This window comes from Sebastes fasciatus, chromosome 9 (assembly GCF_043250625.1).
Source record: "Sebastes fasciatus isolate fSebFas1 chromosome 9, fSebFas1.pri, whole genome shotgun sequence".
Taxonomy (NCBI): domain Eukaryota; kingdom Metazoa; phylum Chordata; class Actinopteri; order Perciformes; family Sebastidae; genus Sebastes; species Sebastes fasciatus.
In genome coordinates this window covers 13,922,001-13,937,954 of record NC_133803.1, presented here as the reverse complement: position 1 = coordinate 13,937,954, position 15,954 = coordinate 13,922,001, and the positions used below count along the sequence as shown (strand labels likewise).

Below are 15,954 nucleotides of genomic sequence, written 5' to 3'. Positions count from 1 at the left end.
ACCCACGAGTCTCCCCTTTACAGACATGCCCACTTTATGATAATCACATGCAGTTTTGGGCAAGTCATAGTCAAGTCAGCACACTGACACACTGACAGCTGTTGTTGCCTGTTGGGCTTGAGTTTGAAACGTTTTGATTTGAGCATATTTTTTATGTAGTACCTGTGAGGGTTTTTCCCGTCAATGTTTGTCATTGTTTTGTTGTTATTAATTGATTTCCACTAATAAATATATACATACATTTGCATAAAGCAAGCATATTTGCCCACTCCCATGTTGATAAAAGTATTAAATACTTGACAAATCTCCCTTTAAGGTACATTTTGAACAGATAAAAAATATGTGATTTATTTGTGATTAATCAAGTTTCACTATGGACAATCATGCGATTAATCATGTTTAAATATTTGAATCGATTGACAGCCCGAGAATGTATATAATTTTGGCATTTGACTGCTGATATTATTTGCCAAGAAATGTGAAGAATATTCTGCAGCTGCATTTATCATTAAATTATCTGATAAACATGTATATGTGTGCATGTTCACAGGACAATTATAAGCTAAAACAGGATTAAACATACACAAAACTACATCAGAATTATAGTTTTTCATTAATAATGTACAAACATTCGATGTTCACACTATTTACTGTTAAAACAATGCAACTGGTGCAGCAGGATTCTCGTGGTGACAATATTCAATTATCATAGCAGATGTCAGTTTCACATGAATGATCATTATAGTGGACATTTTATTATTTGCTCACTCGCAAGTTCCCAAAAACCCTCATGAAGTTCAACCGTATGCCTTGAGCAAATATCTTAAAACACATCCTGAAGCTATAGAGCTGAACAATCTTTGTGCATGCTTTATGATGGTTAACCAAGTGTGGTTTTTCTCATGCACAGTGATGAATGAGTAATCTATCACTATCACTATTGGTGGCATCAGAAACTTTATGGGTGCTACATCAAAGTGTCTGGTTATATAAGCTGAAATGTTCAGCATCTGAAGCAGGTTGGAAGGTGAACGAATTCGCCATGTGGACTCTCTTGGTTCTCTGCGGTGTGATCGCCTCACATGGAGTGCAAGGTATTGTCCACTATTTTCTTATTGTTATGTTTGTCTCTTTGTTTTTTGGATTATGGGTTTTTGGCTGGCTGTTGTTACCCGTGCTGTCTCTGGTCTTTAAGTGGCTTATGTACTCTGACCTTTTGTCCTGTTTGTTTGTTTTTCTCATAACTCATCAGGTGCTGAACGCTTCCAAACAACTGGCGAAATGAATCCAGCAACAACATCAGGTGCTGATCGCTTCCAAACAACTGGCGAAATGGATCCAACAGCAACACCAGGTGCTCCAGGTACAAAAACTTCCACTAAAATAAAAAAAATAATGCAACTATGGATTAATTTTAATTGTCCTGCGTACATCCAAAATGTTGTTTGCCTTACCCTGTCTCTATCTGAATAGCTTGATTGGTGTGTTTCAGTCAGTTTCAGCTAAATCAGAGCTGTTTACTGAGTGTATTAAAAAGTGGAAAGATCTGATTATCAGGATAACTAAGGTGTCTTTTGATCTGAGTAACAGAATGTGTTGATACTTGCCTTTAAGTTTCAGATCATGGTTCTGATTTTGATCTAATTAATATCAAAATGTTTTGTTTTTACATGTATAGTTCTTGATAAGTGTCTGGTATAGACCAGCAATCGCGATACAATACTTCCACTGGTTACATGTTACACAGAGGCTGCACTATTTAATGGAGAGACAAAGTGTCGACGTCCATATGCGTCAGACTGTATGCATCACTGATCATTGTAAACATTTTTTCAGTAGAGATAATCACACAGATCAAATGTATTTGGCATAGATACCGTAAAGACTCAATTTCTTCAAACTAAATATATTTCTAAATGTGTTTATTTATTATTTCACATAATTGAAGAATTTGACAGATTAAAAATAAGCAGTTTGTGTGTTTCCTTACCCATCATAAATCCAAATTAGGACTGTCAAAGTTAACGCGATAATAACGCATTAATGCAACTTGCAATTTTTAGGTTAGCGGGCTCAGTTTTAAAACTAGAGTGAAGATACTGGCGTCAAATCAAATTACGAAACCCAAGGAATCCATTGGTACCAGCCAACAACATACTAGCTTGTTGGGAAGGAGGCTAAATAAAGCTCCTAACTTGCGCTAAATTTTGGTGAGGAAAAACTGGCATGGCAATTTTCAAAGGGGTCCATTGACCTCTGACCTCAAGATATGTGAATGAAAATGGGTTCTATGGGTACCCACAAGTCTCCCCTTTACAGACATGCACATTTTATGATAATCATATGCAGTTTGGGGCAAGTCATAGTCAAGTCAGCACACTGACACACTGACAGCTGTTGTTGCCTGTTGGGTTTATGCTAAATGCAGTACCTGTGAGGGTTTCTTGATGATATTTGTCATTGTTTTGTGCCGTTAATTGATTTCCATTAATACATTTAATGTGTTATTGTGAAGTACGCATATTTACCCACTCCCACGTTGATAAGAGAATTAAATACTTGGCAAATATCCCTTTAAGGTACCTGTAAGGTGTGATTAATTGCGATTCAATATTTTAATGGATTGACAGCCCTAGTCAAAATATGATATTGGAATTCTCTGTATCACACAAAAATTTTATTATTTATTACTATGTTTCTCACTTGTATAATTGTATTCTTTTCATTTTACCTTGCCAGACATTTCTTTTTCCATTCTTTATGAGTCATTTCTTTTTTTTCATGATCCTGTGTTTCTTCAGGTGTACGCTGTGGTGGCCGTTTTTTTGGCAGCACGGGGACTTTTACCAGCCCCAACTATCCAAACGCATACCCATCATACGCAGCCTGTACATGGTACATCACACCAAGCAATGGAACCGTGAAGCTGCACTTCTCTAATGTAAAGTAAGCATATGCTCTGCAGCTGTAGGAATCCCTGTGATCACTAACTACTGTTGCTGTGTCATCTGTAGCCTTAAATTCATACATCTGTTATTCTTTTGTCCTTATCACAGCATAGAGTATCAAGCAACTTGTGCTTATGATGCTGTTTACGTCTACGATGGCCCCAGTACCAGTAGCAGGCTTCTGGGGAAACTGTGTGGCACGAACAGTACCATCTTCCACTCCACTGGTTCTGCTTTGACTGTGCACTTCACGAGTGATAATATTCAGAGCGAAAGAGGATTTTATGCTAACTTCTGGGCTGTGGGTAAGTCACAATGATTATGAAGATGTTTCTGTATTTTGTAAAATATGCAGTGTCCCCATTTAAATGATATCTAGGATTTCAATAGGCCAACATTTTGACTTGTTTTAGCAACTCATAATGTAATAACTGTGCATAATGTAATAATTTAAATGTAATAATAATAATTATAATATTAATTATAATAATAATAATTCAATTAACAGTTTTGTGAGAACATTAATAAATTATAAACTAAGCACAAAGAAAGTTTAATAATGTAATAATTTAAACGTAATAAATGCTCATTATGTTATAATCAGCACATAATATAAGAAAACCATGAGCATATGTAATAACAGTTTTGTACATAATGTAATGAGTTATTACATTATGTGCTTAGTTTATAATTTAATAATGTTTTCATAATATAAATATGTATTACATTATGCCCAAAACTGTTATTACATTATGCGCTCATGGTTTTCTTGTATTATGTGCTGATTATTACATTATGAGCTTTTACTAAATTGAAATTATTACATTATGCGCTGAATTGATTAAATTATTCACCTTTTTCTCCTCAGTTTATAATTTAATAATGTTCTCATAATATAAAAAACTTATTACATTATGCACAAAACTGTTATTACATTATGCGCTCATGGTTTTCTTATATTATGTGATGATTATTACATTATGAGCTTCTATTACATTTAAATATTACACTATGTGCTGAATTTATTACATTATTCAACTTTTTTGTTCTTAGTTTATAATGTAATAATGTTTTCATAATATAAAAAACGTATTACCTTATGCACAGTTATAACATTATGAGTTGCTACACTTGTCATAGTAGGAAAACCACAGGTATGAATAATAACATTATGGCGGTGTCCCAGTAAGAGTGCCAGCATGCACAATACCAGGACCCTGAAACCAAAGCAGCTAAACGGAATTCAGTCATGGTTCATTTTATTATTTACACCTGTTATTTTCCTACTGTGACATGTGAAAAATGTCTTATGTGAAAAAGGCCTATAGCATTAAAACCAGGTAATTTTATTCTCTCTCTGTAAAAGTTCCATTAAAGTAAAAAGTACATTTTCATTTGACGCAATCTTGCTATAAAGTAAACGTTGTCTCCCAGATCAGCCCTCATGTCGTTACAACTGCGGCCGGCACCTGGGAAACTGTTCCTGCTCAAGCTCTTGTCAATACTATGGCAACTGCTGCTATGACTACAACTGTAAGTGCCAAGTCTAACAAATCAACAGTGTTAACAACCTCTGCAGCAAATGTCTCGCTGGAGCAATCAGTCAGTCAAATTCCAGTGTAATGCTGCGATGACAATGATACATGACATTGTCCTTTTTTTTTGTTTAAGATTGCAAAACAAACACTAGGTGTATTATAATTTATTATGCAGTAAGACAAGGATTGCTAACTATAATAATAACTTTATTTTTCTCCGTCTGTCATCGTAGATTACTGCCCAACCACTACTCAGAGGCCTCACGTCACACGTATGTAAAACCCTTTAAACTACAATTTACCTTGAAGTACTTGATATGTAACACATATACTGTCATATAATGTACACATATAATGTCAAACGTCAACCTGTGTCTCACAGCTCGGCCCTCGTGTTATAACAAATGCGGCTGGAACATGGGAAGCTGCTCCTGCTCAAGCTCTTGTCAACGCTATGGCAACTGTTGCTATGACTACCACTGTAAGTGCCAAGTTTAACAAATCAATAGCAATTCAGCATCCCTCTCCTGCTGAAGGAATCAGTCTGTCAAATCCCTCAGTGCTCACACGGGCATGGTGTGTTTCTGTTTACAATCGCAGAATAAAGAACAAGTGATAATGTTTGTTTCACACAGTAAGTAGAGGTGTAAAAGATTATAATTATCTCTTTCCTATGTCATGTAGCTACCTGCCTGCCAACCACTCAGCCTGTTAGACCGACCACAAGTAAGAAAACCTCTCAACAACCTACATGTGGAAGAATAAAACATATTAACAATTACTGAAATGTTTTAATACTCTCTCTCTCTCAGATTATAACACATGTCGAAACAAATGCGGCAGTTACCAGGGTAGCTGCTCCTGCACAAGCTCTTGCAGATACCAAGGAAACTGTTGTTATGACTACAACGGTAAGTATAATGTCCCTCAAAGCTCAGCGGAGAAGCCGCTGCACGCTATGATGACAACTTCTACCGAAAAGCATCTTGCGTCACACTGAAATGTACTAATATTATTCCTCAACCGAGACCTTCATAAATTAATTTACTGAATTATTATTCAACGTTTCCATAGAAATTGACTATGATATGATATATGATGTATTTCCTGTTGAAACAGGATGTTTGGGGTGAGGACACGCAGTGGGAGATCTTTCTGAACGCTAAACCAAAGGGACATTAGTTAAACCTGCAGTAGGCAGAATATTTTTGGCATCATTGGGCAACAATCCCATAATAACCTTTCAGCATATTGTAATTCAAGTGTTCTGAGAGAAAACTAGTCTTCTGCACCTCCTCATCGCTCGGTTTTCAGACTTTAGAAAATCTAGCCTGTGACGGGAGACTTTGACCAATCACAGGTCATTTCAGAGAGAGAGCGTTCCTATTGGTTGTTCATTCAACGGAGGCAGCTGTCAATCACTCGCGAACTCCAATCAAACGGTCAAACTAGGCAGCGCTGATCAAATATGAATCAATTTTCTGTTACGTTAATGCCTATTTCTCTCCTCAAATGTTTTCAGAAACATCTTGTAGTGTTTAGCTGTTAAATGAGAAGGTTTGTACCAGCTGGTGGGCGGTGCTTGGTATTTCCTCAACTGATCTCAACATGGCTGTCGGGTCACACACGTTCTCATTTTACAGCTAAACAGTACACTACAAGATGTTTCTGAAAACATTTGAGGTGAGAAATAGGCATTACAGTAACAGAATATTAATTAATATTTGATCAACGCTGCCTAGTTTGATCGTTTGATCGGAGTTTGCGAGTGAGACGGCAAGGCTCGAGCTCGGCTCTGATTGGTTGTTTTCTTCCGGTCTGTGAAATCTTGCAGATGCCATTAGGAGCACCGGAGGACATCGGAGGACACAGAGGCACATGATTTAGATTACCTGTCTCATGCACTACTGTCAGGATAGAGTGACCGTTTTATAAAAATAACCTTTTTTAATCATATTTGCTCCAATTCTACCCACTGCTGATTTAAAACAACTACAAACTGACTGGATAACAATATGGACATGGTGGAATTCATTTTATTTTGTTCACAGTTGCAGAACAAACAACAGGTGTATCAGTTATAAGGTGTAAAAGATTGTAATAATTTGATTCTCCTCTCTTTGTCATGTAGCTTACTGCAGCCGTACTTCTACCGTCGCACCAACCACAGGTATGAAAACCTCTCTAGAGTATATGGGAATAAACCGGCCCATCATTTATTCAGCTAGCAGGACAGATTACTGAAATGTCTTTCTACTGTACTCTCCCGTGTCTCTCAGGTCAGCCCTCATGTCGTTACAACTGCGGAAGGTACATGGGAAGCTGCTCCTGCTCAAGCTCTTGCCGATACAATGGCAACTGTTGTTACGACTACTACTGTACGTATCGTGTCACTCAAAGCTCAGCAGAGAAGCCGCTGCACACTATGATCACAATTTATAACGAAAAGCATCTCGCATCACACTAAAATGCACTGATATTATTCCTCAACCAAGACCTTCATAAATTAATTCATTGAATTATTATCTAATGTTTCCATAGTGATACAATCTTCTACTCCTCTTAGTATGATGTATTTCCTGTTGAAACAGGATGTTGGGGTGAGGACACACAGTGGGAGATCTTTCTGAATGCTAAACCAAAGGGACATTAGTTAAACCTGCAGTAGGCAGAATATTTTTGGCATCATAGTGCAAAAATTCCATAATAACCTTTCAGCATATTGTAATTCAAGTGTTCTGAGAGACGGCAAGGCTCCAGCTCGGCTCTGATTGGTTGTTTTCCTCCGGTCTGGGAAATCTTGCAGATGCCACTAGGAGCACCGGAGGACACACAGGCACATGATTTAGATTACCTGTCTCATGCACTACTGTCAGGATATAGTGACTGTTTTATAAAAATAACTTTTTTTAATCATATTTGCTCCAATTCTACCTACTGCTGATTTAAAACAACTGCAAACTGACTGGATAACAATATGGACATGGTGGAATTCATTTTATTTTGTTCACAGTTGCAGAACAAACAACAGGTGTATCAGTAATAAGGTGTAAAAGATTGTAATAATTTGATTCTCCTCTCTTTGTCATGTAGCTTACTGCAGCCGTACTTCAACCGTCGCACCAACCACAGGTATGAAAACCTCTCTAGAGTATATGGGATTAAACCGGCCCATCATTTATTCAGCTAGCAGGACAGATTACTGAAATGTCTTTCTACTGTACTCTCCCGTGTCTCTCAGGTCAGCCCTCATGTCGTTACAACTGCGGAAGGTACATGGGAAGCTGCTCCTGCTCAAGCTCTTGCCGATACAATGGCAACTGTTGTTACGACTACTACTGTACGTATTGTGTCACTCAAAGCTCAGCAGAGAAGCCGCTGCACACTATGATCACAATTTATAACGAAAAGCATCTCGCATCACACTAAAATGCACTGATATTATTCCTCAACCAAGACCTTCATAAATGAATTCATTGAATTATTATCTAACGTTTCCATAGAAATTGACTGTACAGTGATACAATCTTCTACTCCTCTTAGTATGATGTATTTCCTGTTGAAACAGGATGTTGGGGTGAGGACACGCAGTGGGAGATCTTTCTGAACGCTAAACCAAAGGGACATTAGTTAAACCTGCAGTAGGCAGTCAAATCCCTCAGTGCTCACACGGGCACGGTGTGTTTCTGTTTACAGTCGCAGAATAAAGAACAAGTGATAATGTTTGTTTCACACAGTAAGTAGAGGTGTAAAAGATTATAATTATCTCTTTCCTATGTCATGTAGCTACCTGCCTGTCAACCCCTCAGCCTGTTAGACCGACCACACGTAAGAAAACCTCTCAACAACCTACATGTGGAAGAATAAAACATATTAACAATTACTGAAATGTTTTAATACTCTCTCTCTCTCAGATTATAACACATGTCGAAACAAATGCGGCAGTTACCAGGGTAGCTGCTCCTGCACAAGCTCTTGCCGATACCAAGGAAACTGTTGTTATGACTACAATGGTAAGTATAATGTCCCTCAAAGCTCAGCGGAGAAGCCGCTGCACGCTATGATGACAACTTCTACCGAAAAGCATCTTGCGTCACACTGAAATGCACTAATATTATTTCTCAACCAAGACCTTCATAAATTAATTTACTGAATTATTATTCAACGTTTCCATAGAAATTGACTATGATATGACATATGATGTATTTCCTGTTGAAACAGGATGTTGGGGTGAGGACACGCAGTGGGAGATCTTTCTGAACGCTAAACCAAAGGGACATTAGTTAAACCTGCAGTAGGCAGAATATTTTTGGCATCATAGGGCAAAAATTCCATAATAACCTTTCAGCATATTGTAATTCAAGTGTTCTGAGAGACGGCAAGGCTCCAGCTCGGCTCTGATTGGTTGTTTTCCTCCGGTCTGGGAAATCTTGCAGATGCCATTAGGAGCACCGGAGGACACACAGGCACATGATTTAGATTATCTGTCTCATGCACTACTGTCAGGATATAGTGACTGTTTTATAAAAATAACTTTTTTTAATCATATTTGCTCCAATTATACTTGCTGCTGATTTAAAAGAACTGCAAACTGATTGGATAACAATATGGACATGGTGGAATTCATTTTATTTTGTTCACAGTTGCAGAACAAACAACAGGTGTATCAGTAATAAGGTGTAAAAGATTGTAATAATTTGATTCTCCTCTCTTTGTCATGTAGCTTACTGCAGCCGTACTTCAACCGTCGCACCAACCACAGGTATGAAAACCTCTCTAGAGTATATGGGAATAAACCGGCCCATCATTTATTCAGCTAGCAGGACAGATTACTGAAATGTCTTTCTACTGTACTCTCCCGTGTCTCTCAGGTCAGCCCTCATGTCGTTACAACTGCGGATATAGCATGGGAAGCTGCTCCTGCTCAAGCTCTTGCCGATACTATGGCAACTGTTGTAACGACTACTACTGTACGTATCGTGTCACTCAAAGCTCAGAAAACTTTGATCACAGTTTCCACCAAAAAGTGATACTGAAACCCATGTTTTTTTTTCCAACAGCCTACTGCCAAGTCACAACTAACATTCCAACCACAACTAACCCTCCAGCCACAGGTAGGATCCTCAGTATGCAACATGAGCCTGCTGCGAATACAATTCACTGCCATGACACTCGTGTTATGTTGTCCACCTTTAGCAAACCCCTGTGGAGGCCATCTGTTTGGCTCTGGTACCTTCTCCAGCCCGAACCACCCCAACCACTACCAAGACAACGCCTACTGTGTCTGGCAGCTCAGAGCTGCGTATGACCAAAGAATCTTCCTGTCATTCACGTACCTGCAGTGAGTGAACAATAGGCTGCTTTTTGGAGATCTTTCGTATAAATTAGCAGCATTGTTATGTAAATTACAAATGGTGAAATTATGTGATGACAGAAATTACATACAGTAATCGAGAACATTATTAAGTTGTGGAGGACTCTAAATTGATAATCATCAATTGGTGCCTTCAAATGAAACTCGTGAACTCGTATTTACAACATGGGAAGTCGTGTACCCAATATGCTTGGCGTTCAAGTTGTTAATTCGTGAGAACACCGCTGCTAAGCAACGGCAATGTTAACGTTACTGTCGCAAGTGGGTAACATAATGTAGTAAATGCAAAGGCATAAGGACAAAGTAAAAAGATGAGGCTGCTGGAAATATCAACATCTACCTCAAACCTATTATAAAATTGCGAAGAAAAAAATATACAACTAAAATTACAATATATTAACTTATTATGTACCGAATAATTAACTTCCATGGCTTCCGCCATTTCTGACCCCATTTGAAGGCACCAAAAGACACAATGGAAATATTTGGGGAGTTTTGCTTCAATAAGTTATTAATTTATGTTTTTTATGATCTTTTTAAAAAAACAGATTGGAGAACTGCTGCTCCTGTGACTATATTGGAATCTACGATGGGCCGTCTACTGGCTCACGATATCTTGGGAAAGTGTGCAACAACAGTCTGAGTACTTTCTACTCCACCTCCAACTACTTGACTGTGCTCTTCCGGACTGATGGTTCTGTGGTCGGCCGAGGGTTCAGTGCTGACTACATTAGCTCTCTGTCACCAAGCTCAGGTACATGTATGGTAGATTTAATAGGGAGGGTCTAACAAAAAGATGGTATTGGTTGCATTGGTGGTGATGTAGGTTCCATCATTTTTGGAACTTTGTTCGCATACCAGGGACCTCTGCTGCTTCGATTTTGGCCGTTCTGTTTTTTAATCCGTCTCTTTTGATTCCTCCAAATTAACTGAAGAGCAAAACAATCATTACCCCTTTAAAAGGTACAGTGAATAGGATTTGGCAGCATTACAGATTGCGGCCAACTGAGTACCCCTCCGCTCACTCCTCCCTTTCCAAGACTGCGGTAACGGGAGCTGCCGAGTGCAAAACCGTGGTATTCCATTTCTGCAGATAAATTCACTAAAATGTTACACACTATTCCAGAGTTTAAACTCCTTTCTAATAGTAGCCTACATCCCATTTCCTCTTTTGTCAGGTGGTAAATCAAACCACAAGATTACGAATCTACAGCCACACTAGCAGCTCTGTGAGGTTGTACTTAGGCGCAGCGGTGCTTTGCGCTAAATGCGAACATCAGAATGGTAACATGCTCACAATGACAATGTTTAAGCATGTTCACCACGTTCGCCAAATGAGTTACTGTAATTCATCCTGATGGGGACATGAATGTTAGTACCAAATTTCATTGCAATCCATCCAATAGATGTCAAGGCATTTCATTCAAAACCACAAATGTCAACCTCACCAAAAAGTCCACGGCAATCCTTTCAATACTTGTTGAGATGTTTCAGTCTGGACCAAAGTGGTGGACAACCCAACTGACCGACCGACCCTAGAACCAAACCACTGGCATGGCTAAAAATTTAAACATTGTGTAATCTTACACCTTCAACCTAAAAGTAATTCAAGCTGTTGTAAATATCTTGGCCTTTGTCAGGTCGAGTGGACTGTTCCTCGGACAACATGAACATTGTGATCGAGAGGACTTACCTGAGCTCTCTTGGCTACGACGGCCAGAGTCTGTACCTGAATGACCCGCACTGCAGACCCCAGGTTTCCAGGTATCAGGTGGTCTTCAACTTCCCCATGAACACTTGTGGCAACGTTCGAAAGGTAAACAACTCCTCACCTTCTGAAAAACATTAACAACATACAGTACTTCCTGATACAAATTACTACGATGGTAAGAAGAGAGAGAGTGTGACCTTTTTCCAACATATCCTACCTTGAACAGTTTGAGAATGGCAGAGTTGTGTACACCAACACCATCCGTGCCTACACCTCCAGCTCCGGAGAGATCACACGCCAGTCTCACCTTAAGTTGAACGTGGGCTGTCGGATGGAGCAGGACTCAGTGGCCCAGATCATGTACGTTGTCCGTCATCATGACAACAGCAGCATTACAGGAACAGGCAGATTCAATACCAGCATGGACTTCTACACATCCAGCGGCTTCTACTACAAGGTGCATCCAGGTGTTTGTGCAGAAAATCCCTACTGCAAAGACTTACATGCCATGCTGACGTTTTGCTTTTACACTCTCAGGTGACTCAAGTCCCTTACGAGGTGACACTCAACCAGAACTTGTATGTCCAAGTGGACCTGAGGAGGGGTGACAGCTCCCTGGTCCTCTTTCTTGACACCTGTGTGACCTCACCATCGCCCCATGATTTCCACACCAGACCTTACTACCTGGTCCGCAACGGGTAAGATGAGAGTGCGCTTTGCTTCATTGCTCCCCACAAGCTGTGATCGTTAGATTAAGTAACTCACTCCTGTTAAGAACAACAATAAGAACTGGTGGATTTGTGTGATTAATGCTGAATCAGTGAATGCCACCAAATATCATCAGTGGAAAGTAACTAAGTACATTTACTGAAGAATTGTACTTAAGTATATTTAAGTAAGTACAATTTTGAGGTGCTTGAGTATTTCCATTTTCTGCTATACTTTATATTCTACTACATTTCAGATGGAAATATTGTACTTTTTACTCTACTCCATTTATTTTTACAACTATAGTCACTAGTTACTTTACAGATTAAGATTATAAATCACAGAAGAAGGGCTACAAGTATCTTGGAATTGTTATTGATGATTCTCAGTGTTTTTAAGCCTCACATTCAGCAGCTGATGAAAAAACTTGGGGTTTTATTTTAGAAACAAGTCTTGCTTTTCCTTCGAGGCCAAAAAGAGACTCGTCGCTGACACCTTTATGTCTGTGCTGGACTATGGGGATGTTATATACATGCATGCATCTTCTCAAAGCCTACACACGCTGGATACTGTCAGCAGCACTGGAGCGCTGAGATTTATTACGAATTTTAAAGCCCTTACACACCATTGCTCTTTGTGTGCTCGGGGTTGCCTTGTCCACCCGTAAACCGAACCACTGGCATAATCTTATTTATAAGGCTATTCTTGGTCTGCTTCATCTTACCAACGAATTTACATCCTTCAAAAAAAGTACGGGAAGCTACTGTCTTCGCTACCAGGATTTAATCCTATTAACTGTCCCCAAAGTCCGTTCTGAACTGGGAAAAAAGAAATTCAAGTATGCTGCTCCCTCTTCTCATTGAATGTCTATAAAGTGCTTCTAAAAGACTTGGAACTTGAAGCAAGCATACCTGGCTGTAGATCTTTTGAATGAAGATGAATGTTTCTTTTGATACCTTAAGATTCTGTAATTTGTCTTTGCCTTCATTTTAAATTGTTGTTTGTTTTATGTCTGCAGCCATTTAACAGCGCTGCTGCCTATCTTGACCAGGACACTCTTGTAAAAGAGATTTTTAATCTTAAGGAGTCTTTGCTGCTGGTTAAATTAAATAAATAAATAAATAAAAGCAGTTGGGGCCTCTTGTCACTTTTCAGGTGTCTATGGGTTATTAGCAGTTTTACCAAAGAGAAATTTCCCTTGTAAAGTCCAAAGAACTACAATATAAATATGTGTAGCAAATCTGTTTTTTAACTGGTGTTAAAAGCATTTTGCTGATGATACTTTTGTGCTTTCACTTAAGTATGACTTTGATTGTGGGAGTTTTACTTGTAATGGAGTATTTTTGCATTGTGGTATTAAGTAAGGCATCTGAATACTTCCTTTTTACCACTGCCAAATATAAGGATAAAGACTATGCTCTTCTGTTAACCTCACATATTCACAGCACTAGTACTGTCCAGTAACACTGTCTCTGTTTCACCTTTAGATGTTCTGTGGACAACACCTACCGGGCCTACAGCTCTGGCACCAATGCCTTCGCCCGTTTCACATTTAAGGCCTTCCAGTTCCTGCGAGCCACAGAGTCGGTGTACATCCAGTGCAAGGTCCTGGTATGCCAGGCCTCCGACTACAATTCCCGCTGCCGCCGTGGCTGCCACAGACGTGTGGCCAGAGACCTGGGGTCAGAACACGACAGCGAAACTCTGGTCCTGGGTCCCATCCAACTCAAAGGTCTGTAGCCATTTGTACTTGGTTGTGATACCAATAGTGGATGAAGTGAAGACTTATATTAGGTTAGCAGTAAGAAAAGAAAACAATACAATAAAACTAATTTCACTATTTCTCTTCGCCAGAGCCTGAAAAAAAGGAAGAAGAGACTCCAAAGCAGGACAAGGCTTAACTTGATTCTGCAATAAGCAGCTTCAATCTTCTTCATTACAGCTCATTATGACATTTAATCATACTATCTATTCCTTTTCTCTTTATCTCAATACTTGATTAAAAGCATCCTCAAAAGACAATCTGTGTTTGTGTGTTTCATTACATCACTCTTAAAAAGAACATGAAATATTAACAAATACAAATATCAGTTATTGATTTCTGCTCTTGAATGCAAAGAAGATGGAGAAAAATGAAGACAAAAGACAAAGTGAAACTCAGTTATAAAACACTTTACTTATAAATTAGTAAGATTAATCATCTCACGATAAAATGATTTGCCATCCCAGAGGGAGAGAGTGATCGCCAACAGGCTGCAACATTCACCATTACCTATGAACCTACGACACACTGAGAGAACATAAGGCAGTCATTACTGGATGCCCCTGTTACTGGTAAGCATGGCAACAAGGATGTGGTCCTAACAACAGTAACTATGTTCTTCACGCATGTTGCTAAGCAACAGACAACAGTACCCAAGACAAAGAACAATCTTGCTAAAGTAGCAGTCTTTACTTGATGATTTTGCTTTTTTGACACTGAACATCTATTCAACGACTCAGAATACAATACTCAGTAAATATTCAGAAAAGCACTGGGATCCATCAGACGAACGGGGGAGTCTCAGCGTGTGTTATCACAAAGGCTAAAAACGTGGCATCCCCGGTGCTACGTGGCAATTCTGAAAAAAAGTGTTCACATGAGACACAAGACTTGGTGATTCTGTCCTAAACACGGAGATACTGGATATCAAAGTGACTTCATACAATATCAAAACATCAGAACGTGACATGATGTGATTAAAAGGATAGGCAAAACCCTTTTAACAAAACGAGTGAAGTTACCATTATGCTGGTCTAGGAAGGGCACTGTGTGAAGGAACTTCAAAACAACCCGGCTTCTACAAAATCTAGCTTGACAACTGAGCTGGCTGACCAAAAAACATAGACATATAGTTTGGCCAGGTTTTACTGTGGATGCCATCCATATAGTTTTGATTCGAAAGTTTCTTAGCAGCATTCATGGAGCAGAATTTTGGCAAAAACAAAATTAGGGATGCACCGATACCGATACCAGATCAGATATCGGGACGATACTGACTCAAATAGCTGGATCCGGTATCGGTGAAAATGGGGCCAATCTATTCATTTCAATTCTGAAATATACATATATATATATATACATTATATACTGGAATTTGGATTTATTTTTAAGTTTTAACCAGTTTGTGGCTGCATTAAAAATGTTCACACTTGAATTGTAATCCTTGTTAATTTTTTTTTTTTTTTTTTACCAAGTTGCTGGTTTACGGTTTATTATTTGAATAATAGTAATTACAATACTAAAAATGTATATCTATGTATTTGATACATTTTGTTTTACAAAGTTAGGAAAACAATGTTTAAGTCCAGCCTGATGCTGCCTTTGACAGAATAGGATGATCCCAGTCACTTCCACACAGTGAGGCATACAGACTATTAATTCATTATTATTATGGTATTAGATCGGTACTCGGTATCGGCCAATATCCAAAGCCCACGTATCTGTATGGGGGCTGAACAAGTCGGATCGGTGCATCCCTAAAAATAATCATGGCTACCACAGAAAACCACAACGGCCAAAATGTTTTCTTCTAAGGTTCTGGGCCTATTCATTACAGTAGGAAGAGGATATTGTAAATAATATCTATTCATCTTCGAAGTAACAGTCCTCTCTATCTTGGACACACAAGAAAG

At 38.9% G+C, this 15,954-nt stretch overlaps 1 protein-coding gene across 3 annotated transcripts; it reads left to right on the top strand.

The window, feature by feature from the left end:
- The first annotated feature begins 1,015 nt into the window (after positions 1 to 1,015).
- Positions 1,016 to 14,301, top strand: LOC141773953 (CUB and zona pellucida-like domain-containing protein 1). Of its 3 annotated transcripts, XM_074646154.1 has the most exons (22): positions 1,022 to 1,094; positions 1,304 to 1,363; positions 2,802 to 2,946; positions 3,057 to 3,253; positions 4,383 to 4,481; positions 4,720 to 4,758; positions 4,869 to 4,967; positions 5,171 to 5,212; positions 5,299 to 5,397; positions 6,618 to 6,656; positions 6,766 to 6,864; positions 7,580 to 7,618; positions 7,728 to 7,826; positions 9,210 to 9,248; positions 9,358 to 9,498; positions 9,683 to 9,827; positions 10,409 to 10,614; positions 11,501 to 11,676; positions 11,798 to 12,028; positions 12,109 to 12,269; positions 13,767 to 14,011; positions 14,134 to 14,301. In XM_074646154.1, exons 1-22 carry the CDS (start codon positions 1,043 to 1,045, stop codon positions 14,178 to 14,180), a joined length of 2,499 nt encoding a protein of 832 aa, XP_074502255.1. In that variant the 5' UTR covers positions 1,022 to 1,042; the 3' UTR covers positions 14,181 to 14,301. The 3 variants fall into 3 exon arrangements, with proteins under 3 accessions (XP_074502258.1, XP_074502256.1, XP_074502255.1); XM_074646157.1 differs by lacking the exon at positions 6,618 to 6,656 and having other exon boundaries at positions 1,016 to 1,094; positions 6,723 to 6,864; XM_074646155.1 differs by lacking the exon at positions 9,210 to 9,248 and having other exon boundaries at positions 1,016 to 1,094; positions 9,315 to 9,498.
- The last annotated feature ends 1,653 nt before the right edge of the window (positions 14,302 to 15,954 follow it).